At 53.3% G+C, this 27,306-nt stretch overlaps 8 protein-coding genes across 8 annotated transcripts; 3 read left to right on the forward strand and 5 right to left on the reverse strand.

Annotated features, from left to right (window-relative positions):
- Positions 1 to 21: 21 nt before the first annotated feature.
- Positions 22 to 3,967, reverse strand: COCSADRAFT_91374 (uncharacterized protein; the record flags this gene model as incomplete). The annotated part of the gene is made up of 4 exons (XM_007702591.1): positions 22 to 174; positions 240 to 2,617; positions 2,684 to 3,821; positions 3,920 to 3,967. The coding sequence occupies 4 exons, from the start codon at positions 3,965 to 3,967 to the stop codon at positions 22 to 24; spliced, it is 3,717 nt and encodes a 1,238-aa protein (XP_007700781.1).
- A 454-nt stretch (positions 3,968 to 4,421) lies between these two features.
- On the forward strand, positions 4,422 to 5,581 carry COCSADRAFT_37518 (uncharacterized protein). The gene is made up of 3 exons (XM_007702254.1): positions 4,422 to 4,627; positions 4,771 to 5,190; positions 5,286 to 5,581. The coding sequence occupies exons 1-3, from the start codon at positions 4,494 to 4,496 to the stop codon at positions 5,497 to 5,499; spliced, it is 768 nt and encodes a 255-aa protein (XP_007700444.1). The 5' UTR covers positions 4,422 to 4,493; the 3' UTR covers positions 5,500 to 5,581.
- Positions 5,582 to 6,710: 1,129 nt separating this feature from the next.
- COCSADRAFT_172014 (uncharacterized protein) lies at positions 6,711 to 8,843 on the reverse strand (the record flags this gene model as incomplete). The annotated part of the gene is made up of 2 exons (XM_007702592.1): positions 6,711 to 7,282; positions 7,373 to 8,843. The coding sequence occupies 2 exons, from the start codon at positions 8,841 to 8,843 to the stop codon at positions 6,711 to 6,713; spliced, it is 2,043 nt and encodes a 680-aa protein (XP_007700782.1).
- A 197-nt stretch (positions 8,844 to 9,040) lies between these two features.
- COCSADRAFT_358288 (uncharacterized protein) lies at positions 9,041 to 12,221 on the reverse strand. The gene is made up of 4 exons (XM_007702593.1): positions 11,968 to 12,221; positions 11,281 to 11,920; positions 10,932 to 11,091; positions 9,041 to 10,777 (listed from the first exon to the last, which is right to left on the reverse strand). Exons 1-4 carry the CDS (start codon positions 12,200 to 12,202, stop codon positions 9,509 to 9,511), a joined length of 2,304 nt encoding a protein of 767 aa, XP_007700783.1. The 5' UTR covers positions 12,203 to 12,221; the 3' UTR covers positions 9,041 to 9,508.
- An 888-nt stretch (positions 12,222 to 13,109) lies between these two features.
- Positions 13,110 to 14,200, reverse strand: COCSADRAFT_331430 (uncharacterized protein). Its single transcript, XM_007702594.1, has 4 exons — positions 14,026 to 14,200; positions 13,841 to 13,960; positions 13,343 to 13,721; positions 13,110 to 13,289 (listed from the first exon to the last, which is right to left on the reverse strand). The coding sequence occupies exons 1-4, from the start codon at positions 14,043 to 14,045 to the stop codon at positions 13,206 to 13,208; spliced, it is 603 nt and encodes a 200-aa protein (XP_007700784.1). The 5' UTR covers positions 14,046 to 14,200; the 3' UTR covers positions 13,110 to 13,205.
- Positions 14,201 to 15,831: 1,631 nt separating this feature from the next.
- Positions 15,832 to 17,712, forward strand: COCSADRAFT_144149 (uncharacterized protein; the record flags this gene model as incomplete). The annotated part of the gene is made up of 4 exons (XM_007702595.1): positions 15,832 to 15,915; positions 15,970 to 16,211; positions 16,261 to 16,584; positions 16,680 to 17,712. 4 exons carry the CDS (start codon positions 15,832 to 15,834, stop codon positions 17,257 to 17,259), a joined length of 1,230 nt encoding a protein of 409 aa, XP_007700785.1. The 3' UTR covers positions 17,260 to 17,712.
- A 497-nt stretch (positions 17,713 to 18,209) lies between these two features.
- On the forward strand, positions 18,210 to 23,422 carry COCSADRAFT_172018 (glycoside hydrolase family 3 protein; the record flags this gene model as incomplete). Its single annotated transcript, XM_007702596.1, has 8 exons — positions 18,210 to 18,258; positions 18,307 to 18,507; positions 18,644 to 19,070; positions 19,126 to 19,232; positions 19,284 to 20,704; positions 20,993 to 20,997; positions 21,847 to 22,087; positions 22,139 to 23,422. 8 exons carry the CDS (start codon positions 18,210 to 18,212, stop codon positions 23,420 to 23,422), a joined length of 3,735 nt encoding a protein of 1,244 aa, XP_007700786.1.
- A 66-nt stretch (positions 23,423 to 23,488) lies between these two features.
- On the reverse strand, positions 23,489 to 25,735 carry COCSADRAFT_190951 (uncharacterized protein). The gene is made up of 2 exons (XM_007702597.1): positions 25,475 to 25,735; positions 23,489 to 25,421 (listed from the first exon to the last, which is right to left on the reverse strand). Exons 1-2 carry the CDS (start codon positions 25,622 to 25,624, stop codon positions 23,742 to 23,744), a joined length of 1,830 nt encoding a protein of 609 aa, XP_007700787.1. The 5' UTR covers positions 25,625 to 25,735; the 3' UTR covers positions 23,489 to 23,741.
- Between the last annotated feature and the right edge of the window lie 1,571 nt (positions 25,736 to 27,306).

Genomic DNA, 27,306 nt, shown 5'->3' on the forward strand with positions numbered 1-27,306 from the left:
GATAAACTAGAAGTACATGTCTCACTCCTTCCTCAACAACATCAAATGCCCACCCGCACTCACGGTATCACCCGGCTTCACAAGTACCTTTTCGACCTTGATTTTCCCCGCTTTAGCCACAGACTCGGGTGTCTTGACTGAGATTTCCAATTTCATCGCTTCGAGAATGACGATCTGGTATTCTCATTAACACAACGTTCACATATCCAAAAAAGACAAAAAAATAGACTGTAACTTACCACCGTCGCCTCCCCAAGCACGTCCCCTTCCTTGACCTCCACCTTCCACACATTAGCATCAACCGGCGCCTCCACGCCCACAATATCGGGATTATCCAGCAACTTCTCCACCGTCCCCTCATCAACCCCACTCTCCGCCTTTTCCCTTCTCCACCTCTCCAAACTCTCCTGCTCCGCCTTATTCATCTCCTCCTGCGCCTCCGTCTGCCTCTCCCTAATCTCCCTAACCTCCTCCCTCGTCTTCTCCAACACCTCATTATGCCCCGCCATATCAAACTCGACCTCTTCATACTCCCACTCATATTTTCCCGCGCGAAACCGTCCTAGCAACTCATCCAGCTTCTGTTCGCTCACCTGGTAGAAGGTGAGAATGTCAAAGTCACGGAAAATCCAGGGTTTGGCGTCGAACCCGGGCTTGTAGGAGTAGTAGTCCCAGCAGGGGACTGTGCGCCCGGTCATTTGGTAGCCGCCGGGCGAATCGACGGGGTAGATGGACATGCAGCTTCCGGCCCAGCCGACGGTGCCTTCGGGGGTGAAGACGCGACTGGGATTCATTTTGGGTGCGGAGATGCGGTGGCGGGGGTCGACGGGTAGGGAAACGGTGTTGCCGCAGAAGAAGCCGACGACAACGGCCATGAATTGGCCGGTGAGATAGAGCTGCTTGAGTTGCTGGGGGGTTAGAGCGTTGTTTTTTGCTACGAAGGCGAGGTTATCAGGGAGGTAGGGGGCGTGTGGTCGTTGGTTGGTCATGTAGCGCTGTGTTGCTTCGTCTTGGAGTTTGGATTCGAAGGAGATGGGGAGTTTGAAAACGCGAGTGGGGACTTTTGTGCTTCGGAGGTCGCCGAGTTGGGACTCGATGGATTGGAGGTGGGCGATTAGATCTGCTCGGGGGATCTTGGAGCCGTCGTAGAAAAGGAGGAGGGAGGTGCAGCATCCGACTGTGTTGAAGAGATTGGATCTGATATTCTCTGGAGTCGACTCAGACCGGATGGCGTTTTCCAGAGCCGTGACACGACATCGGTGGTTGAGATCAAAGTTCTCGTTTCCGTATTCGACCAGAATATGGTCATCTCCTCCTTGACGATATCTGACTTGAGGAGTGCTGGCGTCCTCTGGCTTTTCCCATATCACAGCTTTTCCAATATCACCCACATGGAAGTCGCAATGCGCGCCTTGCAGCTTGTCAATTCCCTGGAACGCGCCTCCGCTCTTGATAGCTTTCTCGACAGAGTCTAGGAAGTTATCATTCCACTTTCGCTTCTTCAACGCATCTTCGAGCCCAACCCGGACATACCGAATAGTGTTGCCTGCCTTGAGCTGTCCCAGTTTCCACCAGTCTGCTCTGATAATCGTCGTGCTACTCGTGAAGCCACCAAAGTTTGGACAATCGACCGGAAATATACACGGGTCGTCTCCTGTCCAGTTCAAAGTACCAAGTGGATAACCATATTCAATCAGATTACTCGGATGGGCACCGCCCTGGCCACCATCTTTGCGTGCCCATTTTGGCACTGGGCCAACTAAACGAATACCGCTTCGAGAAGCGTTGTGGGAGACCTTCCACTCGGTATTGTAGATTTGCTCAATGAATTTTGGATCGAAATAGCCTTCATCATGTGGACCAACCATGGCCCTAATCTCCCATTTCGACTTGTACACTAGGCGGAGATGCTCAGGAAGCGATATGCTTCTAAATGACTCTGGGAGTCTGTCTGTTATTTGCAGCAAGTCACCCGGTGCAAGCGCGCGTCCCTGGTATCCCCCAATAGCAACAAGCGGCGACGTCGATTTCGAGCCAAAGTAATCTGCCACTGACGGAAACCCGCCATAGATGGCTAGATAAGAGCGGCATCCACCACCAGTTGTCTTTCCAATCTTGAGTTTCTGTCCAGCCTCAATCTTTACGCTTGTCCACATGGGAAACACGTTGTCGTCCAGGGTTGCTTCCATTGGTGCACCACACAGAGCTACGATGGCCGGACCTACGAATCGCAGCTCGGGCCCCGTCAAGGTGAGTTCTAGGGCTTCTTTTGTCCGAGGATTTCCTACAAGCATGTTCGCAATTTGGAAGGCTATTGGATCCATTGGTCCGGAATGAGGTACACCTTTGCCGACTGTTGGTCTCGCTGGAAGGTCTTGGACAAGAGTGTATGCACCCGCTGATATCACGTCAATGGCATGGGGTGTGTAGGTGAGATCTTTGAGGAAACTAGTCATCGTGTTGCCTTTTTTGAATCGAGAATCTTCCAGGATACAGGCTAGGAATTCGAGGTTGGTTGGTGGTCCGCTTATAAGGGATTGTGTGAGGAGATCTTTCATTGAAGCGATTGCGTCGTCCCTGGATGAAGAATGAACCATTGCCTTGGCTATGAGGGGGTCTGTAAATCGTCAGTTTATGATCTAGTCTGAACATAGAACACAGGATGTCACATGTGCGAACATACCATAACTCGGCGTAATCCTCACACCCGTAAACACCCACGTATCAATGCGCCCACCAGGGACATCCTTCCACTGAACCTTCTGCAGCAGACCAGGCGAAGGAGCATAATCTCTAAGCGGATTCTCGGCATATATCCTCGCCTCAATAGCCGCTCCAGAAGGGCCCACAGGCTGCATATCTTTCAACGTCTTACCATCCAACCCATGTCTCCCAGCAAGCTGTGCATCTGCTTGCTTGAGCATAAGCTCTACCAAATCAACATTGTAGCACAGCTCTGTGATACCATGTTCAACCTGCAATCTCGTGTTCATTTCCAGGAAGAAAAAGTCCCCAGATTTATCATCGACCAAGTACTCAATCGTGCCCGCAGACCCATACTTGATTGACTCGGCGAGCCGCACAGCAGCATCACCCAGCTTCTTGCGCAAATCGGGGTGTCTCTCAACAAATGGACTCGGACACTCTTCAATAACCTTTTGGTGGCGGCGCTGGATGGAGCATTCTCGCTCGCCAAAATGTATCGCTTGACCCTGGCCGTTGCCAAAGACCTGGACTTCAATATGGTAGCTGGCCGGATAAAAGGCCTCGATAAAAACCCCGGGGTTCTTAAACAGTGTTTTGCCTCTTGATTGAACCATGCGAAATCCATCCCGCACCTCTTCGACCTTGTTGCATGTGATAAGTCCCATACCACCGCCTCCCCCCGTTGCCTTGAGCATAACAGGAAATCCGATACGCTCAGCTTCTTTCGCAGCTTCTTCTTCATTTTCAACCAGGCCTTTCGTTCCAGGTGCAATGGGCACGTTCGCCGCCTCTGCAAGTTCCCTTGCAGTATGCTTGATGCCAAACGCTTCAATCGCCTCAGGCGACGGTCCCACCCACGCAATCCCTGCATCACCAACTAGTCGCGCGAAATCTGCATTCTCTGATAGAAATCCGTAGCCGGGGATGATAGCATCTGCACCTTTGTCTTTTGCTATTTGCAACACGGCATCTGCGTCTGTATACGCTGTTGCATTGCTGCCTGGAAGCAGTACTGCTTCATCTGCATCTCGCACATGCTGCGACGCAGCGTCGGCCTCGGAGTAGATGGCGATAGTCTTAATATTGAGCTTCTTTGCCGTCTTACAGATGCGGACCTATATCATACATTCATGTCAAGTCAGTTAACTTTGTATCGATACAAACCAAAATCCTTGCGCCGATTGTGAATCTTGTTACTCTCTGTCATACATACCGCGATCTCGCCACGATTCGCAATAAGCAGCGTCTTTAGCTTCTCCATCTTATAAAATAACCATTAAATAATTACCCAAACATTTACAAATGTTGCATCATGTTATCCGTCGTGAGGAGAGGACCACTTTATCGACGTCGCGTCGTTGGAGCCCCATCTACCATCAGCACCGTACCATCTCCAAGAAACCCCGCCTTCCCCTTCCGCCTCCCTCCGTATCCGCGGGAGACCCTCAACCCCTCTCGTAGTTGGAGACGAATCTTTTGAAATTGGCGCGCGGCACACGCCGCACATGGCTGCATTGGGTAATGTCGAAACGACACGGGATGTCTACGTCAGCGGGGTACGTACAACAGAGAAGCGGGGTCGATAACAAAGTTTGGAGACAATGACGCTGCAGGTGTGACGGGTGAGTGGAGTAAGAGTGGAGACACTTGTAGGATGATAGTGCTAGATTCCGAGAATGTTTAATTTATATTACTTTACTTGACTGCGTGTACTACTTTATCGGACGTTTGTTGTACATACTTACCTCGAGCGTTTTTACCAAAGAGAAACACGCTACCACGCAACAATGCCAGCGATCAAGCACCCCGTAAAGCTCAACGTCGATCTAGGCGAAGGATACGGAAACTTCAAATGCGGACCAGATGAAGAGTTAATCCCACTAATTGACCATGCAAACGTAGCATGCGGCTTTCACGCAGGGTGAGTCCCCTTTCAAAAAAAACCCCCCCTCCACCCTCCATTTCCCCACTCTCCATCTCCACTAAATCCTCAACAACGCCCCCCTCCAAGAACAAAAATGTAGACTTTCACATACACCTAACGCAAAACCAATGAAAAATCAGCGACCCTCTAATAATGCACCGCACAATCCTCCTCTGCAAATCCCATAACATCCTCGTTGGCGCACACCCGGGCCTCCCCGACATCCAAGGCTTCGGGCGCCGCGAAATCTCCATGACGCCCGAAGAACTCACAGCGTTAACGCGCTACCAAGTCGGGGCCTTACAAGCCTTTCTCGACGCCGAAGGCATGCCGCTGAACCACGTGAAGCCGCACGGCGTGCTCTACGGCATGATGTACCGCGACGAGACGGTGTGCCGGGCGGTGTACGCAGGGGTTCCCAAGGGAACGACGGTGTTTGGGCTGGCGGGCACGGTGCATGAGCGGGTGGCGAGGGAGATGGGGTTGGGGTTTGTGGCCGAGTTGTATGGGGATGTGAAGTATAATAAAGATATGACGTTGGTTATTGATCGGAAGAAGAAGTATGTTTTCCCTTTTTTTTTCTTTCTTTCCCTGGGATTTGGAGTTAAGTTGAGTGGTTATTTTTACGTGGTAAGTTGCTGACTGGTGTGGATAGGCCATGGAACCCGGATGAGACAAGGAGGCATGTAAGGAGTCAGGTGGAGAATGCGACTGTGACGGCGGTGACGGGTGAGGAGGTGCAGCTTCCGGTGGGCGATTACGAGGTTTCACTTTGCTGCCATTCAGATTCGCCGGGTGCGGTGGAGATTGTTAAGGCGGCGAGAGAGATAGTGGATGAGTTTAATAGTAAGCACTTTCCAAATTCGTAGCATGGACGAGATTGGCGAGAGAGAGAGAGAGAGAGAGAGAGAGTTGGCAAACGAATAGGGGGTGGTGTTGGATGATATGGCCTAGCTGGAGGTAACTGTTCAAATGTAGAACAATACCATTCCTTGAACATCGGTCTGTTGTAGGCTTCATGACGAAGACAAATCAAGGACAATTATCTGTGACGAAACCAAACAAGTCTACACTTGGAGACTATCCTCGCTCATACCTACACTCGAAAATCAACATGCATGTCCTTGATCTTTCGAATACTTAGTCATCCAAGGCAGTCTACGCAGAACATCAGGCACAGAAAAATCAAGTGAAAACAACCTACACACCCACCAAGACACCATGTAATCACACTTACATCACACCCACCCACAAAAATCACCACACCAACTCTGTCAGCGAAGAAAACCCTCGCAAACGTTGATTTTTCTACCACTGCCCTATCCAAAGCTAATCCCTAACAGCCCTCGCCCTCTGGCCCCCCCTCCAAAAAAGAAAAAGAAAACTCAACCAAGTAAGCAGCAAGCACGAAAAGATTCCAAAGATAAAGCAAACAAAAAACAAATCTTCAGATCGCCAAACACAACTCGATCCAATCAGGTTTTACTTTTTTTACATTTTTCGCCTTCTCATTCTCTTTTTATATTCTAATATAATCACAACAACGCGCACAGTCGGCGAAAACCAAAGATACGAAATAATAAAAAGCTGGATCAGAAAAAGGGAAAAATTTCTTGAAAGTTTCGATTGGAAGATGATAGATGTTTGAGAAAGCCGTTTTGTGAATAAGGGAAGAAGAAAAACCCCCGGCTATGAAGGAGAAAGGAAAAGATGAATGAAGAAAAGCATAACCGAACATTGTATGGAAAAAGAAGAAAGTTATGGGGATATCGATGAAGAGCAAGAAGCGAACGTGAGGAGAAAAAAACAAATCAAGAAAAAAAAGAAAAGGAAAGAGCTGAGAGTGTGTGGGGGGAGGGAAAACGGTCATGGGGCACAGCTGTGCAGTTCCTGATTTACCAATGCCTCTCTGGTGACACTCACAAAGTGCACACAGTCTATGACTCTCCCGTCATGTCAGCAAACTCCCCACCACACGCATCTCTGTAGAAATGGCTTCCCAAAAAATCTCCTGTAAGCCCAGAAGGGTTTTGTTCAGCAAAAAAAAGATAAGAGAAGAAATCCTAAGCTTTCATAACGATCACCTCGCAGGTATCTCGGTAGAAATCTCTTCTGTGACCTCGTCTTCGGGCCGTGTCTTCAAGCCACCCTCGACCTGAATACCCTGCTGTACCCATTCCGTCTTCTCAATATCCTCTAGACTCTTGCGGCCACGTGAGACCTTTTTCAGGAGTCCCTCGACACACTCGCGAGCGCCAGCCCACTCTTTGCCCTTTTCGGCGTCCCACTCGCCGTCCTCGTCGCCAAACTTGACCCACGACCAGTCGCATCGGGCAATCCGGTGGGCGGCTCTGCTACGCGAGGCGGCTTTGCCTGGCGGCGGGTCAAACGGCAGTCGGCCTTCCATCAGGGCATACAACACGACGCCAAGCGCCCAGGCATCAGTAGAGCGGCCATCGTAAGGCTGGCCGAGCAAAATCTCTGGGGCTGCATAATCTTCACTTCCGCATCGAGTTGTTAGGAGAGGAGATTCAGGTGGAGCAGGAATGCGTCGAGATAGACCGAGATCTGTGAGTGTCGCTATGGCATGCGGGTGGGCCTGGGGGTTCTTGAGAAGAGGCACGGCAGACACAGGAATGTTGAGCAGGATATCTGGATGGCATTAGTATCAGACAGCACCAATAGAAACGTACCATTTCAAAAGGTGAACAAGCAGAGAGTGAGAGAGAGTGGAAGCAGTACTTTCTAGTTTGATGTCGCGGTGCACAATGAGTTGGCAATGCAGATAACGCACGGCGCTGACCATTTCAGCAAATATGCGTTGGACAATGCCGAGGGTCAGCTTGTCGCGATGGTCACTGGCTACATCAAAGAGATCACCACCGGGACAGTATGAGAGGACAATTAGGGCTTGGGCGTCATCGTGATCGAAAGCTTGCAGATGGACAAGCGACGGGTGTGAAACGGATCGAAGCATCTCAACTTCTCGCTTGAGACTCAGTTCTACGCGTTCCTCGTCGGCACCACCAGCCGGACCATGCTCGACGACCTTGATGGCGGCCAGCTTCCGCGGGTCCAAAAGGGTTTCGTCAAGAGGATCCTTGGCTGCTGTCTTTTCGCAGGTGGCTAAGTAGACCTTGCTAAATGTACCTTGGCCAAGTTGGCGGACAGGACGCCATAACTTTTTTGTTTTTTGGGGGCCGCTTCGCACGACCAAGTACTGCTTCTTGTCCTCGTCGGTAACATCTTCTTCCTCAGTATCGGTAACACTGCGGTTGCTGGCGTTGCTGGCAGGGGGAGTGGGGAGCCCGGCTGGGACTTTTGCGGGGACCAGACCCCGTTGTGTGGCCAGATATGTCTCGCGGTTCATGCGGTGTTGGGCGGCGGTGCCGTCTGGTTCTACGGCGGTGTTGCCAATTGTGACATGGCGAGGGCGGGCGTTGTACATTGAGTCGGGCGTGTACTCGCTCACGCTCCTGTTGCGTTCGCGTGCGGCCTCGTTCTTTTGGTGCGAGTTTGCAGCGGCGGCCTCGATGGCGGCGGCCTTGAGGCCCGAGTAGCCCTTCTTCTTGAGCGAGGGCGAGGGCGACAGCGTGCCCTTGGCGAACATGGCCACCGAGTCATCGCGAGAAGCACCCGAGAAGCCCCGGGAACGAGGTCGGTGTTCGGCTCTCTGCCATGGACCAGGCGAGTCGCCCATCACCAGTGGGGAGGGGAGCGGGGTGATGTCGCCCAGCGCGTTGAGTGCGGGCGAGGATATTGCTGAGCCGGGCGACAGCGAACCCAGGCTCGCAGTCGACCAGGCCGTCCTCAGGTAGCCGTCCTGGATGGCAATCGGCGCTGTGGCCGACTGACGCAGCGCGTCGCTCCCGTTGGCGTCCAGATTGGCGGGATCGAGCGAAACCGCCCGCGATGAAGTTGACTTTGAGATGGCAAGGTCCGTGTCTAGTTTGAGCGCCGTTGAGGGAGCGCGAACGTGGTATCTGGGCAGCGAGGGATCCGTGGTGCCGAGTTCAAACGAGAGGTCCGAGGGCGTGAGGGTCGAGGCAGCATTGGGGTGTGCGGCAGACAGCAGTGAGGCAGTGGTGGGCGTTGTGAGGGTGCTGTGCTCCTGGTTGGGCGTGTCAGCAGCAACAGCAACGGCGGCGGCCCTTTGGTCGGCGCAAGAAGGCGAAGGCGCGGGGCTAGGAGAGGCTGACGCTGGGCCCTCCATGGTGTTGTATCGCGGCGGCGGCGGGACACAAAGGAGTGGCTCGTCCATTAGTCGTCGGTCTACGGTCTGCGGGTAATGCTAAACATGGACGTGCGCCTCGTGTGGCATCCCTAGCGCATCCCCTCCCAGCGTCGGCCCCCATGGCTTGCATCCAGCCCTGCCCATCCCATTGCAGAGGCTGCCACACTAGGGCACAACCGGACGGCAATCTTGATAACCTTCAAACAGGTAATAGTCTCGCCCATTATACCGCCGATCGGCACGCAATGGGCTGGCTGACTGACTGCGTGTGCGGCTCATGTCTCCCTTGTCGCCACAGTCACGAGAGCCGCACCCTCTCCCTTTCCTCACCATGTATAGACGCCGCCAGTCGCGCCATGACATAGAACCTCGTTGACACTGCTATTTCTTCTATTCGTTGACCTACTTGCTTGGCTCACCCCCTAATGCACTATAAGTACATACCTCATGCTATCCAGGGGACCCTCTGCTTCATTAACTATAATACAAAATCTTAACAAAAGACTAGTTCGGAACATTACATCTCGCCCGAACCCAACCTCGCTAATGCAAGCTTCCTTCTTCGAAAGCCCGAGCACCTTCTTCTTTCTTTTCTCTCATTTGTCGTGGCCAATCAGGACGGGCATCTAGTTCCCTTGTCGATTTCACTTCGCCTGTTCGTGGTTGTTAAACGGGTACTGCTGGTCCGATGAGGAAGGAGAGTAACCGAAAGGAGAGTAGCTGCTAGAGTATCCAGTATTGAAGTGACCTCCACTGGCAAAATGGTAAGGGTTCGTTGGGTATGAAGGGCGATCTTCTTTGCTATTGCGCCCAAGATAACCGGCACGCGCAGCCCATTGGCCACCCTGGTATCCAACACGACCATCGTTCACAATATCTGGAGGCGACATTATGCCGCGGTTATCGACCACATTGCCCGCGTCAGAGACAGGACCATGATTACTAGCAAAGCCTTGAGGCTGGGGATAACTCTTGTTTGGAGTACTGTTCTGTCCGCTGACAATACAGGGCTGACCCGCCTTCTCCTCTGACGACTTTTGCATGACCTGCAACATATGCTTCAACTCCTTGATTTCTGACTCCATGCTCGCCATCTTTTTACCTTGATCTGCGAGAGTATCGGGAATGCCCTCGTTGATGTTATTCTTGAGCAGGTCGAGGGTAGCGTAGACGTTGTCGTGGTTGGTCGTGATACTGTCGAAGCGACTCATGTGTTCGTGTATACGAATGACATTTTCTTCAAGTTTATCCAATTGGGACTTGAAGGCATCATAACGTTTGTTGATCAACGCCACCAATTCGTCATGCCTCTCCTTAGACATATTCTTGTGCTGCTTGCTAAACATTTCGAGAAGATCCCAGGTTGTTTTGCCTACCACATCTAGGTGCTCGTTCGTCATGAAGAAGTGGTCGTCAATGCTCTTGGGCGAAAGAGGCGGTGGAAAGGGCCCAAAGTTAACAATGGGAGGCACCAACGGTCGGGCTGTGGGGACTAGCACTGATGCTTTGTGCAGTGGGCTAGGAACAGCACTGAGACAATGAGGTCGGAAGTCGCCATGTGACTCGCTTCCACCAGGATTGACTGTATCCAGCATGTCCGTGAGCTGTGAAGACGACTGATCTGGGTGGGGATGACCGCCATGGCCATTATTATGTGGCATAGGGTCGCAACGATCGCTGATGCGAAGCTCTTGCATAACGCGTGTTGTGATTCTAGTCTCAGGCTGCATGCCCTCCACTCTAGCACGCTGTTGATTCTGGTGAATTTCTCGTGCAGTTGGTGAGTTTGGATCAATATCTCTTGGGTCACCCTGGAAGACCATTCTGATGGAGCCGCTGGTGGAGACCTTGCGTAGGTGCGGTTGTGATTTCAACTCAGAAGGGAGTGAGTATACGAAGCGGCTAGCGTCGGTCTGAGGGGTATTGTCAGTGTTTGTTCATAAAACAATATGTTTATTCAATGAGACGCGGGGTAATCAAGGTGAAGGTGAGGGTACGTGCGAGTCGGTGAGCCAACGGCGCTGCATTTTTGGTGAATGCAAATTGCAGCAATGATGGTAGACTCACATTCGTGGACGGTGTCTCACCCTCCAGAAACCCGTGGGCAGGAATGTCTTTGGGAGAGTAAAATCGAGGCTTGAGTGGGCTGTAACTGTTCTGCTTGCAGATGCTGCTCTGGTGGTTCTCACTATTGTGGTCTGGACGAGGAAGGAGCGATGCCTCCTGACTAGTACCTTCCAGCGGAGCACTGCACTTGCCTTCAGGCTTGGCCCGCGAATCAGTCCGCTCAGGGTACGGCCATGTCAATGCCTCGCCCACTATCAACTTCGTATAATCCTCTGCGTCGTAAGGTCGAAATTTTGTTGGACTACGGCCACTGTTCTTAGGCAAGGCGTCCAAGAATGGCGATGGTGACAGATCGAAGTTTGGGAAGTGAAACTGCGCGCTTTTTTCGCCTTTTTGGTCGTAGCTTTGACGAAGGTCTTGGGCGGGAGCTACCCTACGAAGCGGACTTGCAGGTCTCTGGTTTGGAGGAGTGTCCTTGGCAGGTGGTGTCGGTGGGATTATTGAGTTTGGCGACGCACCAAGCGCAGACCTTGGAGAATTATTCTCAGCATCAGATGATTGAATCTTGAAGCCATATCTATCAGGCGAGCCATGTCCCGTCGTGGGGCTGCATCGTGACGGACCATAGCGGTGGCGATGAGCGTAGCTATCAGGGTTGGCGACCTTTGTAGGCAGTGACTTTACGGTTTCCGAGCGAGAGGGCTTTGCAGGTCTTGGTTGAATAGGCACTGCCGGCTTGATTGGGCGGACTTGGACAACACGGGGCTGTCGTGCTGCTGTACCCAACACTTGGGCTGCTTTGGACGGCATCGGCAGCGGGGCTATGGAGCTAGATGACTTGGAGAATGGGTTGCGGATGTTTTGGAAAAGTTTCTTTTTGGGACTCTTGGTTGCCTCGTCTTGGTCTCTTTCTGTCTCTGTGTTGGTAGCCCGACACTGTGATCGTAAATCTTCTATCCTGACATAGATCTCGTCCTCATTCAATTCGCCTTTTGTCTTTTAGTTTACACCTCTTGAATAGGAGTTATCAACTCACCAGTAGTCGGGGTAGGCGGTATCTGCCCACTCATCTTGAAGAAATTTCTTTCCGACCGCGACTCAATCTCACTTCGAGCTGTCTTCTGGTCAAGGGCTTCAAGCTGGGCTTGAGCAGTCATGGCACTTTGCTGACTGCGGCCTGACTGCTTTGAACGTGATGTTGAACCACGGCGGCTTTCTGCTGTAGAGCCACGGTCTGATTTGATGGGAGATGACACACGTGCCTGTTCCATGAGATTGTTGAGTGTAGCCATGGCGTTGCGGCTCCTCCCAGGAGCTAAGTGCTGAGTTCGTGTCCCAGCCAGATCCATAGGTGTGGTCATTGAGGTAGCGTCAGCCAAGTACTGCTCCTGCCGAACAGAGTTTGATCTATTACGAGCATGTCGCTGAGGTTTCTGTTGGCTCACAGGTCTAACATCTGGCCGAGGTCGACTGAGTTGCTGTGGGAGGGTGGGTAGGTAGGGAGGGAGAGACGGAGGGCGTTCCTCCTCTTCACTGAAGCGAAAAGACATATGTGACGGCCTTCTGGTGAAAGACTCTGTTTTGTGTGTGAGCCGGCTGCGGATGACTGTGAAGGGGGAGAGTGAACACACCCTATGGTATTGACTCGGACGGAGTGAAAAGCTCTGTTATCTGTCACTGCTTACACTGGTTAGTGCTTGAGACTCAAGTCACAGTCGTCCACGTCCGGAGGTTCTTCGACTACGGGTGTGTGGAGAGTGAGGTTGTTGCTTGACGGAGAGATCTTTGCTGTATACAAAGTGCTGCCACAGGCAACAGCGGCGACAACAAACGCACGCCTCACTCACCTCGACTTTGAAGATAAACGAGACATGTATAGTCTAGAAATGACGTATTGGAAAAAGTGAAAGGAGGGCAAAACTCAGCTACTCCGATGCCAACTGTAGTACCAGAGGCACTGCAGTAGACCCCAACGGTCTGCAAGCAAGATAGCCTCGAATTGGGAACTTGGATGCATCTGTAGATGGAAACTGGAATGTGATGTTCGAATTGACTGTCGTCCGAGCACTGTGCAGTGCCCATATGCCAGCCAGATCAATATGTAGAGTGCAGAATGAAAACGAGCCTGGTAATGGCAGAAGAAAAAGATCGCTACCCACAAATGGCGCCTGTATTCGAAGAGGTATCCAAAAGATTCATCGCCTAATCAAGAAAGATCTGCAATCCAACGCTCCCTAGCATGCGGTTGAGCTCAACTATCGCCTTCACCCATGTTCAAAGTATGCTGCACTTCTTCCCCTTCTTTCTTTCTCCGCCCTCTTTCTTTGTCGCCGGTGGCTCGAGTGCTGCTACGATTGCCTGTAGTTGGGATTAGCATCATGGGAAATGGGCAACTTGTCATGTCCACCTACCTCATCAAAGACATCCTTAAGCTTGAACTGAGTTAGCGCCGAGCACTCTACGTACTTGACAGCACCAAGCTCGCGCGCCATTCGCTCGCCGTCCTCCTTCTTCACAGGAGCCATTCTCTGCTTGGACAGTTTATCTTTTACTGACGCATCCTCCCGCAGATCTACCTGTGTGCCTACAATGAGACACGGCACGCCGGGGCAGTGGTGGTGCACTTCGGGAAACCATTTCTCGCGGACGTTCTCGAAAGAAGCGGGTGAGGTGACGGAGAAACAGACGAGGAAGACGTCTGTCTGGGGGTAGGACAAGGGTCGGAGACGGTCATAATCCTCCTGTCCGGCAGTGTCGAATAGACCAAGTGTATAGGGCTCGTCACCAATCCTTCAACGCAGTCAGCAGCTGCTCCACCAATAACAGGCGGCCCAAAACCCTGGTCCGCCAGGAGCATGCATTGCTTTTCCAGATGTACGAGTGGGGGGAAAAAGCAAAGGAGGGCTCACATGACGGTCACGGCGTAGTTGTCGAAGACGGTAGGAACATATTCTGAGGGGAACTTGTTCGTGGTGTAGCTGATGAGAAGACATGTCTTTCCGACCGCACCGTCGCCGACGACGACGCACCTGCAAGTGGGTGGTGTTAGTGAGGAGCACCAAGGGTGAGGGTGGAGACTGAGGGCTTCACATACTTGATTGTCGCGACAACCATGGTGGAGGAAGAGAGGGCAGAACACAGCTGGAAAGGCGTGGGTGGTGGTTGCAAGGACCGGTTCCGAGGGCAGCAATGTCGTGTTTGACAGTGGCGTAGAAACGGTGACGGAAAGTCGGGGTCGGCCGCTGGGGACTAAGTAGACGGTAATGCGGAGATGGAGCTACGGGCTGGAGCTAGAGCCGCAAGGTGTTATGCAAACGAGGGGTCGAAAATGAGTGGAGAGCGTCTGAGCAGGCCGGCTGGTCAGTCTCACAGTATGCGACGACGAGGGTGAAGACAGCAGACTCGGGCAGGCCTACCTGGGACTCGTCGTGCAGACGGGCGGCAGCGGCGCGAGATTCGGTGGGAGGGGGAGAGAGAGGAGGGTGAAACTCGAAACGTTAGACTGCGCTGAGGTCGGAGGAGCAAGGCAAGGCAAGGCAAGACAAGGCGGTGGGTGGGTAGAGGACTTGTGGGCGGTGGGCGGTGGGCGGAAGATGTGGCGGGCAGGTGAGGCAGTGCCAATGACGAGGCACGCGACCGGAGAGAGACAGCACGGGCGCAGCAGCCAGCGGCGGGGAGGCGAGGATGACAGGAGGGAAGGGAAGATATTGAAGGCCTGGGATGGGGCTCGAGTGAGGTTGCGAGATGCGCCTACGGTAGCGGAGGGCCCTTGGGCAGGCCAGCGGGCAGAGGCCAATCAGTGAAAGTCGGTCTAGCACTGTTATCAGAACCTTGCATTCGGCTCCCGCCCGTAGCTCGGGACTGGCGCAGATTGTATGTACGGGAGGTTTGTATGTATGTACATAGGATCTAGATCCGTACATATACCTGTACTTGTGTGCACGCTGCAGACTCGGCGTCTGCACAATTCCTCCTTGTGCTGTATGTAGACCGTGGACGGTGGACCGTTTTGGTGGCCAGACCCCCAACCACACGAGATTAACAGGCATAGCACACACATACACACACACTCTCAACGCGCGGCGGTCCCTAAGCCCACAGCGCTGCAGTGCACCACGGCGCAGCACACTGCAGCTGCTGCTACCGCCGGGGATTAGCATTGGCCTGATAGACGCAGCACAACTCGCCCATGTATGCGGTCGACATGCTCTCGTGGCATTCACAGTGCACCCCTGACACGCCGGTTGGGCGCCCCAGATTTGACGCCATCCGTGCACCTCCAACAACGTGGCTGATCGCCTTGCCTGTCCATGTCCACGCAGTGACTGCTTTTTACTTTACCTACTTGCTGTGCTGTGCCGTGCTGTGCTGTACTGTACTGTGCTGTACTGTACTGTGCTGTACTGTACTGTGCCGTAATGTGCCGTGCTCTGCTGTGCCGTGCTCTGCTGTGCCGTGCTCTGCTGTGCTGTGCTCTGCTACACTCTCTGCTCCCCCACCCCCAACTTCACCTACCCTCGGCCCAATCCCGCAATATGACCTACCTGCCGCCCTGCCATGCATGTGCTCGCCCAAGAAAGACATGTTTCGACTCCCTCCATGGATGATGCCATGTGCTGCGTGCTGCAGCTGGGTCCCGTAGCCGACGCTTCACTCGATTAAACTGCCTAGGCCTGTCCAATGCTGCAGGGCAACTCTAGCCCCAGTCGATCCCGCCAATCAACGGTTAGCGTCATCATGGAGGAACACCCGGCCCGTAAAGCTTGGGCCCCCGTGTCTACATCTTGTTGCGCCTCATATGTGCAGTGTGAACAGGCGCGCAGAAGAGCAGAACGGCCAAACAGCACAACCCCAGCATCCACCCTCGATCCACTGTGCCTTGGTTCTTGAACCTGCTGCCATGGACCAGCTCGAAGATGAGCTGGATCTGCGTTACCACAAGGGTTTCGATCCCGACGTCTACTATCGTTGTCCAACCCTTGAAGTAACCGACTCTCCTTCACCCTCCCTCGATTCAGCTAAGGTCTTCTCTGTCTAGTCCCTCACAGGAGCGCTGCGCAACGAAGTGGACAAAAATGCTTCAAGCTTCATTCCTACCCATGTCGTCACTGAGTTTGTCTTTGCACCTGCTTCGACCATCACAATACCCGTGACCCAGCAACCAAATCTTGGTATTCTGATAGAGCCAGCCAACCATCTCCAAAGCATTGCCGTTGAGCATGCGCTATGCAAAGACATCCATGGCAAACAACGCCTTCAGGTGCAGCGGGCAATTGCGAGGTACCTGCCTTTCTGCGTGCGCTGCAACACGTTCACTCATTCAGTACAGATCCATCATTGCAACCATTCAGGAAACAGATCACTTTACCTACTCTGAGCGCTCAGCTCGGAACAAAGATGGCGGTGATGGCGCGAGGTTCAGGTATGTCTGCTTAGACAGCATGCAGAACAGATATCGCAAAAGCAACAAGAAGAAAGACGTGTCGCATGACTCTGATGGAAGTGATGTTGAGGCTGAGAAAAACGGTAATGGCGTATTGCCTACCTATGACTGCGGGGGAGCAGTACATATCAAATTCTCCCTTAAGCGGGAAGCGATAAATGTTGTATACAAGCATAACCCTATACACATGGCACGCCCAGCCAGCGACGGGTGAGTTGCAGATATGAAACTGCCGAACAAATACCTTCGCGTCTCCCTTACGCACGTAGCCACCCGGCTCGTTCCCGTAACTGACTTTGCTGTAGCCTACTTGCGCCAGCCGTCGATAACAACGTCGCGCCTCCAGCTGGAAGCGCACATGAAAAGCCGCCACGAAAAAAGAGACGTAGTAAAGAAGCCGAGGCTGGTGTGGATAACGAACACCGAAATACTGATCCTGGAATATCAACATCTCCAGTATACCCAAGGCCATCGGCAAAGAAGCGCAAAAAGGAAGGTGCTGTCGTATTGTCTAAGCCTATCCCGACTACATCCCCCAAGCAAAGCAAAAAGACGAAATCGCTCACGTCATCTGCCAGACCTCGAAAGAATGTTGCTGTTAGCGAAGAATCAAGGCCAACATTTCCAGTCCCGGACAAGGCGTGCATTCGCTGTCGTGAAAAGAAGATCAAGTGCGACAAGGCGCAGCCCGCTTGCGATCAATGTCGGAGAGGTCTCTGGACATGCCAGTACAGCGTCCTGGCTCCGAAGAAGCAGCGATCAAAGAACGGGTGTCTTCCCTGCAAGAAGCGAAGACGCAAGTGCACAGAAGAAAAGCCATCATGCGTGTATTGTCTGCGTACAGACAGCGACTGTGACTATGCGGCTTACTCATCCATTCGCTGAAAGTTCCCGACACCATTGTTACTCGTCCACACGTGAAGTAAAAGCCCCTGGTTACTCCAGATCCGACGCCAAGTCCGCCGTTATGGAGACGTAGAGCGGGGAAGATGCATACCCATCAGCCACTTATTCCACCATGCATCGCTAATTCTGCGCCAAAGTCCACTTCCTAAACCTACACGGATTTTCATTCTCCCTCCTGACCGGAAAATCAGATGATGCAGTCTGTCGTGTCATGTGGAGCTCGTAGCACAGTTTGTTTACCTTACAAACAGTCGGGATTGACTACAAAAAGAGGTCGCATGAGCGTGCGCCAAGGCATACCAGAGGGGCACTTAAGCACTTGAGTAGACGGTCCCTAACATTTTATAACACGTGAATGTCGAATAGTATGCTCGTGCCTACACCGAGAGGCTTTGCTAAAATATTAATCGCAAACCACGACGTTCTTCATACCTCGAAACTGTGCACGAATAGAAGAAGCCGCCACCTGATCAATTTAGTCCAGTTCATTGCTCATCACAGGATCTAACCGCTTATTCCCCGCAACCTTCTCGGGCCTTGACTACACGGCAATTGCGTCCGTAGTGTTTTCTCCACTTGTTATGCAACATGCCATTTTCCTATTCGCTGTATCCCCTGTTCGCCGGCTGTTAAACCTAGGAACAACGGCCCGCCACCATATATTCCTTCTACCGCCTCATCAAACATACCGATCATCACTTTACATCACACGTCATTTAGTCGCTCCCTTCTCGGTATGGGAAATGTACAAGGTTACTCCGGTTCTTGCCATGATATGCCAAGTAATGGATTTGGCAACATGCCCTTGTTTCGGCTCACAAGTTCCGCAGAGGAAAAAAAAATCTGAGTACTTAAAGGGGTGACTTGCCTCTGTGTGGTGCATGCAGTAGACGACCCTCATTGACTTCAAGGCCTTGACATCTCCAAAAATGCGGTCTGCGATCTTCCCGTTGCTAGCTACGGCGGCGCTGTCTACAGGTGCACATTTACTACTTTGCACATCATGATAGCTACTAACACCATCAGCCATCCCTTTCGACCAGCCTGCTTCGAAACGTGCAGTGGGCAGTTGGGATGATGCATACACAAAGGCAACAGCAGCACTCGCAAAGCTATCGCAAGATGATAAGATCGGAATCGTTACGGGTACCGGCTGGTCGAAGAGTAACTGTGTCGGCAATACCAAGGCAGCCAGCTCGATTGGATACCCCTCGCTATGTCTACAAGGTAAGCAAACATGTTTCACATAAATTAAACCGACCCGCACCCCGGTACTACACTATGTGATGCAAGATCCATTGTGGTCACAGAACATGTTGTAGCCTGCACGTATTCTGCGGAAACCGTAACTAACAGCACAAAGATGGTCCCCTTGGTATCCGCTATGTCCGGGGTATAACCGCCTTTGCAGCTGGCATCCATGCCGCCAGCACTTGGGATATCGATCTCATTCGTGAAAGAGGTGCTTTTCTCGGTAACGAAGCAAAGCAATTGGGTATCCACGTGCAGCTAGGTCCGTCTGCTGGTCCCCTTGGCAAGTTTGCCAAGGGCGGCCGTAACTGGGAGGGATTTGGATCAGATCCTTATCTTCAAGGCATCATGATGGCACAGACCATTGAGGGTATGCAAGAAGCCGGTGTTCAGGCCACTGCTAAGCATTGGATTGTGAATGAACAAGAGCTCAACCGAGACACTATGAGCTCTGATGTGAGCGATAGGGTTCTGCGCGAGTTGTATGTTTGGCCCTTCGCGGACGCCGCTCACAGCAAGGTTGCGGCATTCATGTGCAGGTAAGTGGACTTTATGACACTATGGTATTTTCAGATAGATACTAATGTACTTCAGCTACAACAAGCTTAACTCAACATGGGCGTGTGAAAGCGAAGGCGTTATGCAAAAACTCTTGAAAGACGAGCTTGGCCACCGTGGATACATCATGTCGGATTGGAATGGTATGTAGAAAGTGGATGTGCTTAGATCAAACCGAGCTAACATGGTTTCAGCGCAACACACTACTACTGGCAGTGCAAATGGTGGCTTGGACATGACCATGCCCGGCAGTGATTTTAGTGGCGGAAACGTGCTCTGGGGACCGCAACTCAAGACCGCCATTAGCAACGGTCAAGTTCAGCAATCACGCCTCGATGACATGGTCAAGCGAGTCCTTGCTGCGTGGTACCTTATGGGTCAGGACAAGGGTTATCCCGCGACTTCCTTCAACTCCTGGACAATTGGGTCAAAAGAAATCAGTGGAAACCACGGGACCAATGTCCGAGCGACTGCTCGAGACGGCACTATCCTGCTGAAGAACACTAACGGTGCGCTACCCCTGAAGAAGCCAAAGAGCATTGCTGTCATTGGAACTGACAGTATTGTCGCACCTCGCGGGGCCAATGCTTGTGTCGACCGTGGATGTACCGAAGGTGTTCTTACCATGGGCTGGGGTTCGGGATCAGTTGAGCTTCCACTCAATATGGTCGCGCCACTGGATGCCATCAAGACACAGGCCCAAAAAGACGGTACGACAGTTACTTCATCGCCCACCGACAACGCCCAGCAAGGCGCTAGCGCAGCTCAAAATGCTGAGATTGCCGTGGTATGCATCAACAGCAACGCTGGTGAAGGCTACATCAATGTCGAAGGCAACGCTGGCGACCGAAACAACTTAGACCCCTGGCACAATGGCAATGAGCTTGTCAAGGCGGTTGCTGCCGTGAACAAGAAGACGGTGGTTGTCGTTCACAGTGTTGGGCCAATCATCATGGAGCAGTGGATTGAGAACCCCAACGTCGTTGCAGTAGTGTGGGCAGGTCTCCCAGGCCAAGAGCCCGGCAACGGCGTTGTCGACATCATGTATGGCGCAGCGTCGCCAAGCGGCAAGCTTCCTTACACGATTGCGAAGAAAGAGTCTGACTACGGCACCACAATTGCCAGGGGTGACGACAAGTCCTGGGATCTGTTCATCGACTATCGCTACTTCGACAAGCAGAACATCACGCCCAGGTTTGAATTTGGCTTTGGACTCTCATACACCAACTTCACCTACTCAGATCTCACTGTAACTGGCAAGCCTTCTGCTGGTCCTGCGACTGGTGCTGTAGGACCTGGAGGCCCGGTGGATCTCTTCGAAACTGTTGCTACGGTGACTGCCAAGATTGCCAACTCTGGTGGCGTTGCTGGTGCAGAGGTACCGCAGCTGTATCTAGGCTACCCTGCGTCTACCAACTCTCCACCAAAGCAACTTAGAGGCTTCACCAAGCTCAAGTTGGAGGCTGGTGCTAACGGAACCGCAACATTCAAGCTGAGGAGGAGGGACTTGAGTTTCTGGGACGAGAAGACGAGGAAGTGGACTGTTGCGACGGGCGAGTACACTGTCTTCGTCGGAGCAAGCTCCAGGGACGTGAGGCTGACAGGCAAGATTATTGTCTAGAGATGTGGAGACAGAACGTACAGGATACAACTGTGCCGGAGGCTCCGCTTCGCAGCGAGTTTTTCTGTGTACCCTAATCACACGGCCACGTAGTTTGCTCATGTGTAGTCCCATAATAAACTCTGCTTTGCACAGATCTCACCCAGTGGAATACCCCTATCATGATTTAGTCATACTACGTTCAAAGCGAATTATGTGGCAAGGAAATAATGACATCCCCCTAGGGCGTGATTGACATAGCCCTAAGGGAGAAAAAAAAGCTCGGCAAAGCTAGTCATGTAGGTCCAGTAGACCATAGCACCGCAGTGTTGCCGATATCGGGATAGAACACTTGTGACTCCTTTGGCCATCGCTTGAGTTTCTTGCGCATAGTCAACGAAAAACAAACACTCCCTTTTGTCAAGTCTTCACATATGATGGACAAGTGATAGTAAATATGCAATAAAGCGCACACACAATGTCAAGGCTCAATATATCACAAACTGCACGCTCGGATAGATCGGGCAGGAATAAGCAACACTCCCAAAGTGCACAAGGGCAGTGGGGCTGTGAATCACGATCCTCGAGTCTTTTCCCCGGATCTTTGTGTTTGAAGAATCTTTCGTGCTGGCTTACTTTGTTATCTTGATTGTGGCCGTCTTTGATTGGCGCATCGGCGTCATAGCGCAGGCTTCACGTAATCGCGAGCTGTATGAAATTCCCCGCGGTACGCTTTCTCCTCACTCACCATCGCCAACGCTTCTTCTCACCACACACATTCAAGCTCAACAATCAACAATCAACAAGGGTCGATTAACTGAACCCACCCCATTTTGATTCCGATAAAGACAGAATCGCGCATATGAGTGCTGCGCCTACACTCTTTACTTCCCAGGTACGTTTTGTCTGTTTGGGCGTATGACATCTTATCTAAAACTTGCCGCACACCGTCATTCACCGCCGGCCTTTTGCCGCAGCGGCTTGACGGTCGACGCATGTTCATTTCTTTATTCTTAATTCTTTTGTTTTCTCATGATCATGGCTAATTGAGTATTGTAGGATTACATCTCAGGTACGCTATTACAAGATGACGCGTTGACAGCGCCAAACTGACTCCATCTCTAGACCACCTGTGGAAGGCGTCAGTGAACTGAAAGCCTACCCAACAAATCACCGAACCAAATACCTCTCTACACCACATCTTCCATCATCATGATCTCCCAACTATTCAAACCCTCCACGGTCCGGTCCGCAGGTCTCCTGGGACGAGCGACAAAGAACCGCGTACAGGCACGCTACCTGGCTACTGTGCAATCAAACACCGAACGTGTTATGCCTACTCCTAGCGCACGCAGGGCCACTGCCGTCTCTAACGAGCCTGCCACTTTCACTATCAAGGTACGCACAATCATGAGTTAAAAATTAACCACGAGGCTCACAACTGCATAGAACGGCCCCATCTTCGAGGGCAAGTCATTTGGTGCCAAAACCAACATTTCTGGTGAAGCCGTCTTCACAACCTCCCTTGTCGGATACCCCGAGTCTATGACCGACCCCTCCTACCGTGGCCAGATCCTTGTCTTCACCCAGCCACTGATTGGTAACTACGGTGTGCCCTCCAGCGCCCGTGATGAGCATGGCCTGCTCCGATACTTTGAATCACCATACATCCAAGCTTCTGGCATTGTTGTCCAGGACTATGCCCTGAAGCACAGCCACTGGACTGCCGTTGAGTCGCTTGGTGCATGGTGTGCTCGCGAGGGTGTCCCCGCCATCTCTGGTGTCGACACTCGTGAGGTTGTAACCTACCTCCGTGAGCAGGGATCCTCTCTTGCTCGTATCTCCGTTGGTGAGGAGTACGATGCTGATGAGGACGAGGCGTACATTGACCCTGAGGCTATCCACCTCGTGCGCCGTGTTTCCACAAAGGCACCCTTCCACGTCAGCTCCTCTCTGGGAGACATGCACGTGGCTTTGATTGACTGCGGTGTCAAGGAGAACATCCTCCGCAGTCTCGTCTCTCGCGGCGCCAGCGTCACTTGCTTCCCCTACGACTACCCTATCCACAAGGTCGCCCACCACTTTGATGGTGTCTTCATCTCGAACGGCCCTGGTGACCCAACCCACTGCACGAACACGGTCCACAACCTCCGCAAGCTCTTCGAGACGTCGCAGCTCCCAGTTATGGGCATCTGCATGGGTCACCAGCTGATTGCCCTTGCTGCCGGTGCTAAGACGATCAAGCTCAAGTACGGCAACCGCGCTCACAACATCCCGGCTCTCGACCTCACCACCGGCAAGTGCCACATTACCTCGCAGAACCACGGATATGCCGTTGACCCGACTACGTTGACGAGCGAATGGAGGGAGTACTTCACCAACCTCAACGATCAGTCGAACGAGGGTCTAATCCACAGCTCGCGTCCCATTTTCAGTGCGCAGTTCCATCCCGAAGCAAAGGGTGGACCTCTGGACTCTGCCTATCTGTTTGACAAGTACATTGAGAATGTGCAGCAGTACAAGGAGCAACAGGCCAGCTTCTCACAGAGGAGCAACAAACCCAGCCCACTTTTGGTGGATTTGCTGGCCAAGGAGCGTGTTGGCGTGCATCCTGACGCGCCCGACTTCGAGGGCCATGCTGCGGGTATGGACAGCCAGCAGGTGAATGTTGGTGGACCTGTTGCGCCTCCTTACCAGCCCATTATGCAGAAGCCTGTTGCTTCTGCGGCTTGAAGGAGCTGCTTGGTCAAGGTCTGTTGCAGCGCGGTTTGTGAGGGTCAGAAGTAGTCTATTTTGTCTTTTTTTTTGAGAAGTTTTATCGCTGGATTAGGAAATGTTTGGCGTTTTGTGGGAGGATTTGCTGGGACCAAATTGGCGGCGGATAGCAGCTGCGAGTATTTTGGTTGTCTAGTAATAAATATATAAGATGGTTTGAAAGCAATTGTGCATGGCTCGAGTGTGATTGTTCCTGACAGTATAGTTACAAGCAAGCAAGTGTTTGGTTGGCATGTTTGTTTCATTCAAGAATGATATTCCAAAAAGGGGGTATTATTTAAGCCTTTCCAAAGCCCGGTTCTTCTTGCATGTCATCCTCTTGTTCTTGTTGCAGTGATTGTTTTTGCTGTTGTTGTTGCTGTTCCTGCCCCTCTGGTTGACCAGCTTGATCGCCCGTCTCGGGCTCGGTTGCCAAAGAATCCGTGGGCTTGCCGTCTGGTACCAAGACTCTCTTATCACGCCTCTCCTGTTCCTTTTTCCTGGCGCCCGCTTTGAGCTTCTCCCACTGCTCGCGGTACCGACCGAGGACCTGTGCGTCTCTCTCGTGCTGCTTGGCCAGCTTGTCGTTGTTGGCCATAAGGTCGTCGATCTTTGCGTTTTGAGAGGCGAGCAGGGCTTCGAGATCGGCTATGCGCTTGAGGGCTTCCGTATCGGGTGGTGGAGCTGAGCCTGGCGAGGTGGGCGGAGGCGGCGGGTGCTGCTGTTGCGCATGGCCTGGGATGGGAGGTGACGGGAGGGAAGGGTGTGGGTGCACGCCGTGGGCGACAAGGGAGCTGGGATCGCTGTTGCCGCGTCCGGAGCCTCGAACACGGAACGATTGGGCGAGAGCGTTAAAAGAGTTTTGCGAGCTGAGCTCCCACATTTGGATGCGCTTGGCCTGCTTGTCGATCACGGACTTGAGCGTGTCGTTTTCTAGGGCGAGCTCTTCCATGGTCTTGTGGCGCGACCCTCTACCGGCAGGTATGTTGAGCTGAGTGGTGACGCTTGTGCCTGGGTTCCCACGAGAGAGCGGACGGCGTGTCCTGGTGGGCGAGGGAGGGCCAACATTCTCGCGCGCATCGACAAACTCTTCGTGAGAGCTGCCCCTCAAGGATCCGGAGCCATCGTCGAGCGTGTTGTACTGGTTGTTTGCGGAAAGGTTGGGTGCGTTGGGGTCGCGCAGGACACTAGCGTAGGTGACTGTGCCACCGGTGGTAGGGACCAAGTAGAAGCTCTCGTTGGGACCAAGCGGAGGCGCACCGTCTTCCCTCAAGGCACGCAAAGCAGGCTTACTGATGAGGGCGGCAAGATCGGGAACTGAAGAAGTAACAGTCCTCGAAGCTTCAGGCGAGTGGTTTCTAGACTTTGTCCTTGCAGTCCTGTCCTGTTCTCTGGGTGGCTCTGGCTCGGGGGTGGATGCTGAGGGGTTGAGGGGTAGGGATGTGAAGGCAAGGGGCGCGCTGATGGCAGATATGATGCCGCCAAAGGCGTTGTAGAAGCGGCGAAAGTTGTCGTCTGGAGGGGGCGAGGGGCGCTGTGGTGAGGGCGAGGCTGGGGCGGGGTGCTTGAGCGAGTCGTTTGCGGTTGGTGAGTCTCCTTTGCGCGAGTGCTGGGCGAGGAGGTCGCGGACAGGCGTGGATGGCTGGTCATGGCGGGCGGCCGTAGCATTTGAGTTGCTGACGGCAGGGGCGGCCGTGGCTCTCTTTGTGCTAGGGATGCCGCGCTTCTCGGCCAGGTTGGTGGCTATGGACGACTGGGGAAGTCTGCGGCGCGACGTCGGCGGGGTTGTAGAAGAAGCCGCAGCAGCAGCTGGAGTTTGCGGAGCCGCGGTGGTTGAGGACTTGGGCAGGGAAGAGACAGATGAGTCGGTAGGCTGCTTGGTCGCAGCGGTTGTCTTCTTCTGCTTGGGCGGAGCTTCTTTGATTAGGCCGGCGAGCTTGCGGTGGTGCACCTCGAGCAGGGCGAGGATGCGCAGGGCCTGGGATAGCAGTCAGCGAGGGGCACTGGCGAGGGTGATGCGAGGGTGAATACCTCAGCGTTGTGCGTGTCGTTGGTGGCATTATGAAAGGCGGCGGCGGCCAGGTCGTGCTCCTGCCCCGCGGTCGCGACGCTATTGTTGCGCGTAGCAGCGGCGGCAGCGCGGGCGTGATCATGGGCGTGGGTAAGGTGGGCGGACTCCATGGCGGCGGCGACGGTGTCTGTTGAAGCCGCGGGGGGAGGACATGCTCAGGGCGTGGGTGAGGTGGTATAGTAGTAGCAGTAGCAGTAGCAGTTGTAGTGGCAGTGGTGGTAGTGAACGTGATATTAGTCTGACGATAGATGATGGTCGGCGGACAGGGATGATGCGGCGCGGCCATGCAACCACGAGTCGATCACTGGACCCGTGAATACGGGCAGGATGAGGGCAGGATGAGGGCACCGTTTCAGCTCTCAACAGGCGTGCCGTGCTTATTTTTCATTCGGCGTGCCAGATAGACGCGAGGCATACATATGGGGGCGTGGGTACATACTATGGGATGCACACATTCACACTTACCACGGGCCTCGTCTCCCCCCTCGCCTGAGTGCACCCACCCTATGCGCGTCACAAAGTCTGGACCTACGTAATCGACGCCTACCTATAGATACATATACGAGCAGACATGCAAACATAGCCACAGCCAACAGCCACCCCCTCGACCCATTGTAACCTTTGAGATGCTGGCTTGAGGCACCTACTGGCCCCGACGACTGGCTTGGCTTGCTTGACGTGCTTGACTTGCTTGACTTGCTTGACTTGCTTGACTTGCTTGACCTGCGCTATCCTACTCGTCCTGCTGCTATTACTCGTCGAGCGCATCCAACTTCGCCCTCTGCACCTCGCGCACGCCACCGCCCATGGCCTCGCAGGAGCGGCGTAGGAGCATTGGCTCCGTCCTCAGCCCTCCCAGAGACAAGGACGGCACCCTGGCTGCACCACCGTCATACTCCAAAGGCCTGGCCTCGTCGACGGTATCCATTGCAAGCAGCACCGACGACGTCGTCTCCAAGCCCACCGACGGCACCACCGACCGTCGCAAGAGTCGCCAAAACTCCGAAGACGGCCGCAGCGACGCCTCGTCGTCGCATCGCCGCCGCATGTCGAAGCTCTTCAAAAGTCGCAAGAAACGCGACACGTCCATCTCGGCCTCTGCAAGCCGCGAGGACCTGTCCTTCCTCGACCCCGACGAGCCTGTCCCACCTGTTCCTGAGCTCAAGCGGCCCAGCATCAACCATCCATACCAGAGCGACGACTCGCTGGGCCTGGCAAAGAGCGTTGCCAGCAGCCTGCTCACCGACGACTCCGACTCCGAAACGTAAGTGCCCCATTTTCTATTGGTTTCAGGCACACGCCCTCTGCTCTCTGCCCTCCGTTTCCAACGGCGCTGCATATTACACTTTAGGGGTTTGCTGAGCAAGGTTTGGCCGGTGCAATGGCCCTGTCGGCACCGACTCCACTGCGCCCAGGCATACGTTCTGGCCACTAGCTTCCCCACCCGCTGCCTCTCTCCCTCTCTCATGATCGCATATCCGCCTGCAATCCATCATCGACCCTCGTTTCGCCCTTCCTTTTGTTTCTTTCCAACACTTGTCCGTCTCATGTTTTCTTTGCCTCGAACCTACTCGTTTCCCTCTGTGTGCTGCTACTAAACCTCCCCGCAGCCCACCTCAAAAGCGTCCCGGCATCTCACCACACCAATCCCATGCCGGTCTCTTGACACTCTCTTCGCCTCTCATAGCCTCCGAGACGGTCAACTCCGCCAACTCTGCAGATTCGACACTCGTAAACTCCCTTGTCTCGACAGAGGACAATAACGCCAAACCCGCCAACACCACCGACGTCT

The sequence above is a fragment of the Bipolaris sorokiniana genome (assembly GCF_000338995.1).
Source record: "Bipolaris sorokiniana ND90Pr unplaced genomic scaffold COCSAscaffold_8, whole genome shotgun sequence".
NCBI classification, from domain to species: domain Eukaryota; kingdom Fungi; phylum Ascomycota; class Dothideomycetes; order Pleosporales; family Pleosporaceae; genus Bipolaris; species Bipolaris sorokiniana.

Coding starts and splice junctions, on each gene's coding strand:
- COCSADRAFT_37518 (XM_007702254.1), top strand. CDS start 4,494: ATGCCAGCGATCAAGCACCCCGTAAAGCTCAACGTCGATCTAGGCGAA. Junction 4,628..4,770: donor GCATGCGGCTTTCACGCAGG/GTGAGTCCCCTT, acceptor ATGAAAAATCAG/CGACCCTCTAATAATGCACC. Junction 5,191..5,285: donor GTTATTGATCGGAAGAAGAA/GTATGTTTTCCC, acceptor TGGTGTGGATAG/GCCATGGAACCCGGATGAGA.
- COCSADRAFT_190951 (XM_007702597.1), bottom strand. CDS start 25,624: ATGGAGTCCGCCCACCTTACCCACGCCCATGATCACGCCCGCGCTGCC. Junction 25,422..25,474: donor ACGACACGCACAACGCTGAG/GTATTCACCCTC, acceptor CTGCTATCCCAG/GCCCTGCGCATCCTCGCCCT.
- COCSADRAFT_331430 (XM_007702594.1), bottom strand. CDS start 14,045: ATGGTTGTCGCGACAATCAA. Junction 13,961..14,025: donor ATGGTTGTCGCGACAATCAA/GTATGTGAAGCC, acceptor ACCCACTTGCAG/GTGCGTCGTCGTCGGCGACG. Junction 13,290..13,342: donor TTAAGGATGTCTTTGATGAG/GTAGGTGGACAT, acceptor TCCCAACTACAG/GCAATCGTAGCAGCACTCGA.
- COCSADRAFT_358288 (XM_007702593.1), bottom strand. CDS start 12,202: ATGGAACAGGCACGTGTGTCATCTCCCATCAAATCAGACCGTGGCTCT. Junction 11,921..11,967: donor ACCGCCTACCCCGACTACTG/GTGAGTTGATAA, acceptor AAAAGACAAAAG/GCGAATTGAATGAGGACGAG. Junction 10,778..10,931: donor GTGAGACACCGTCCACGAAT/GTGAGTCTACCA, acceptor AATACCCCTCAG/ACCGACGCTAGCCGCTTCGT.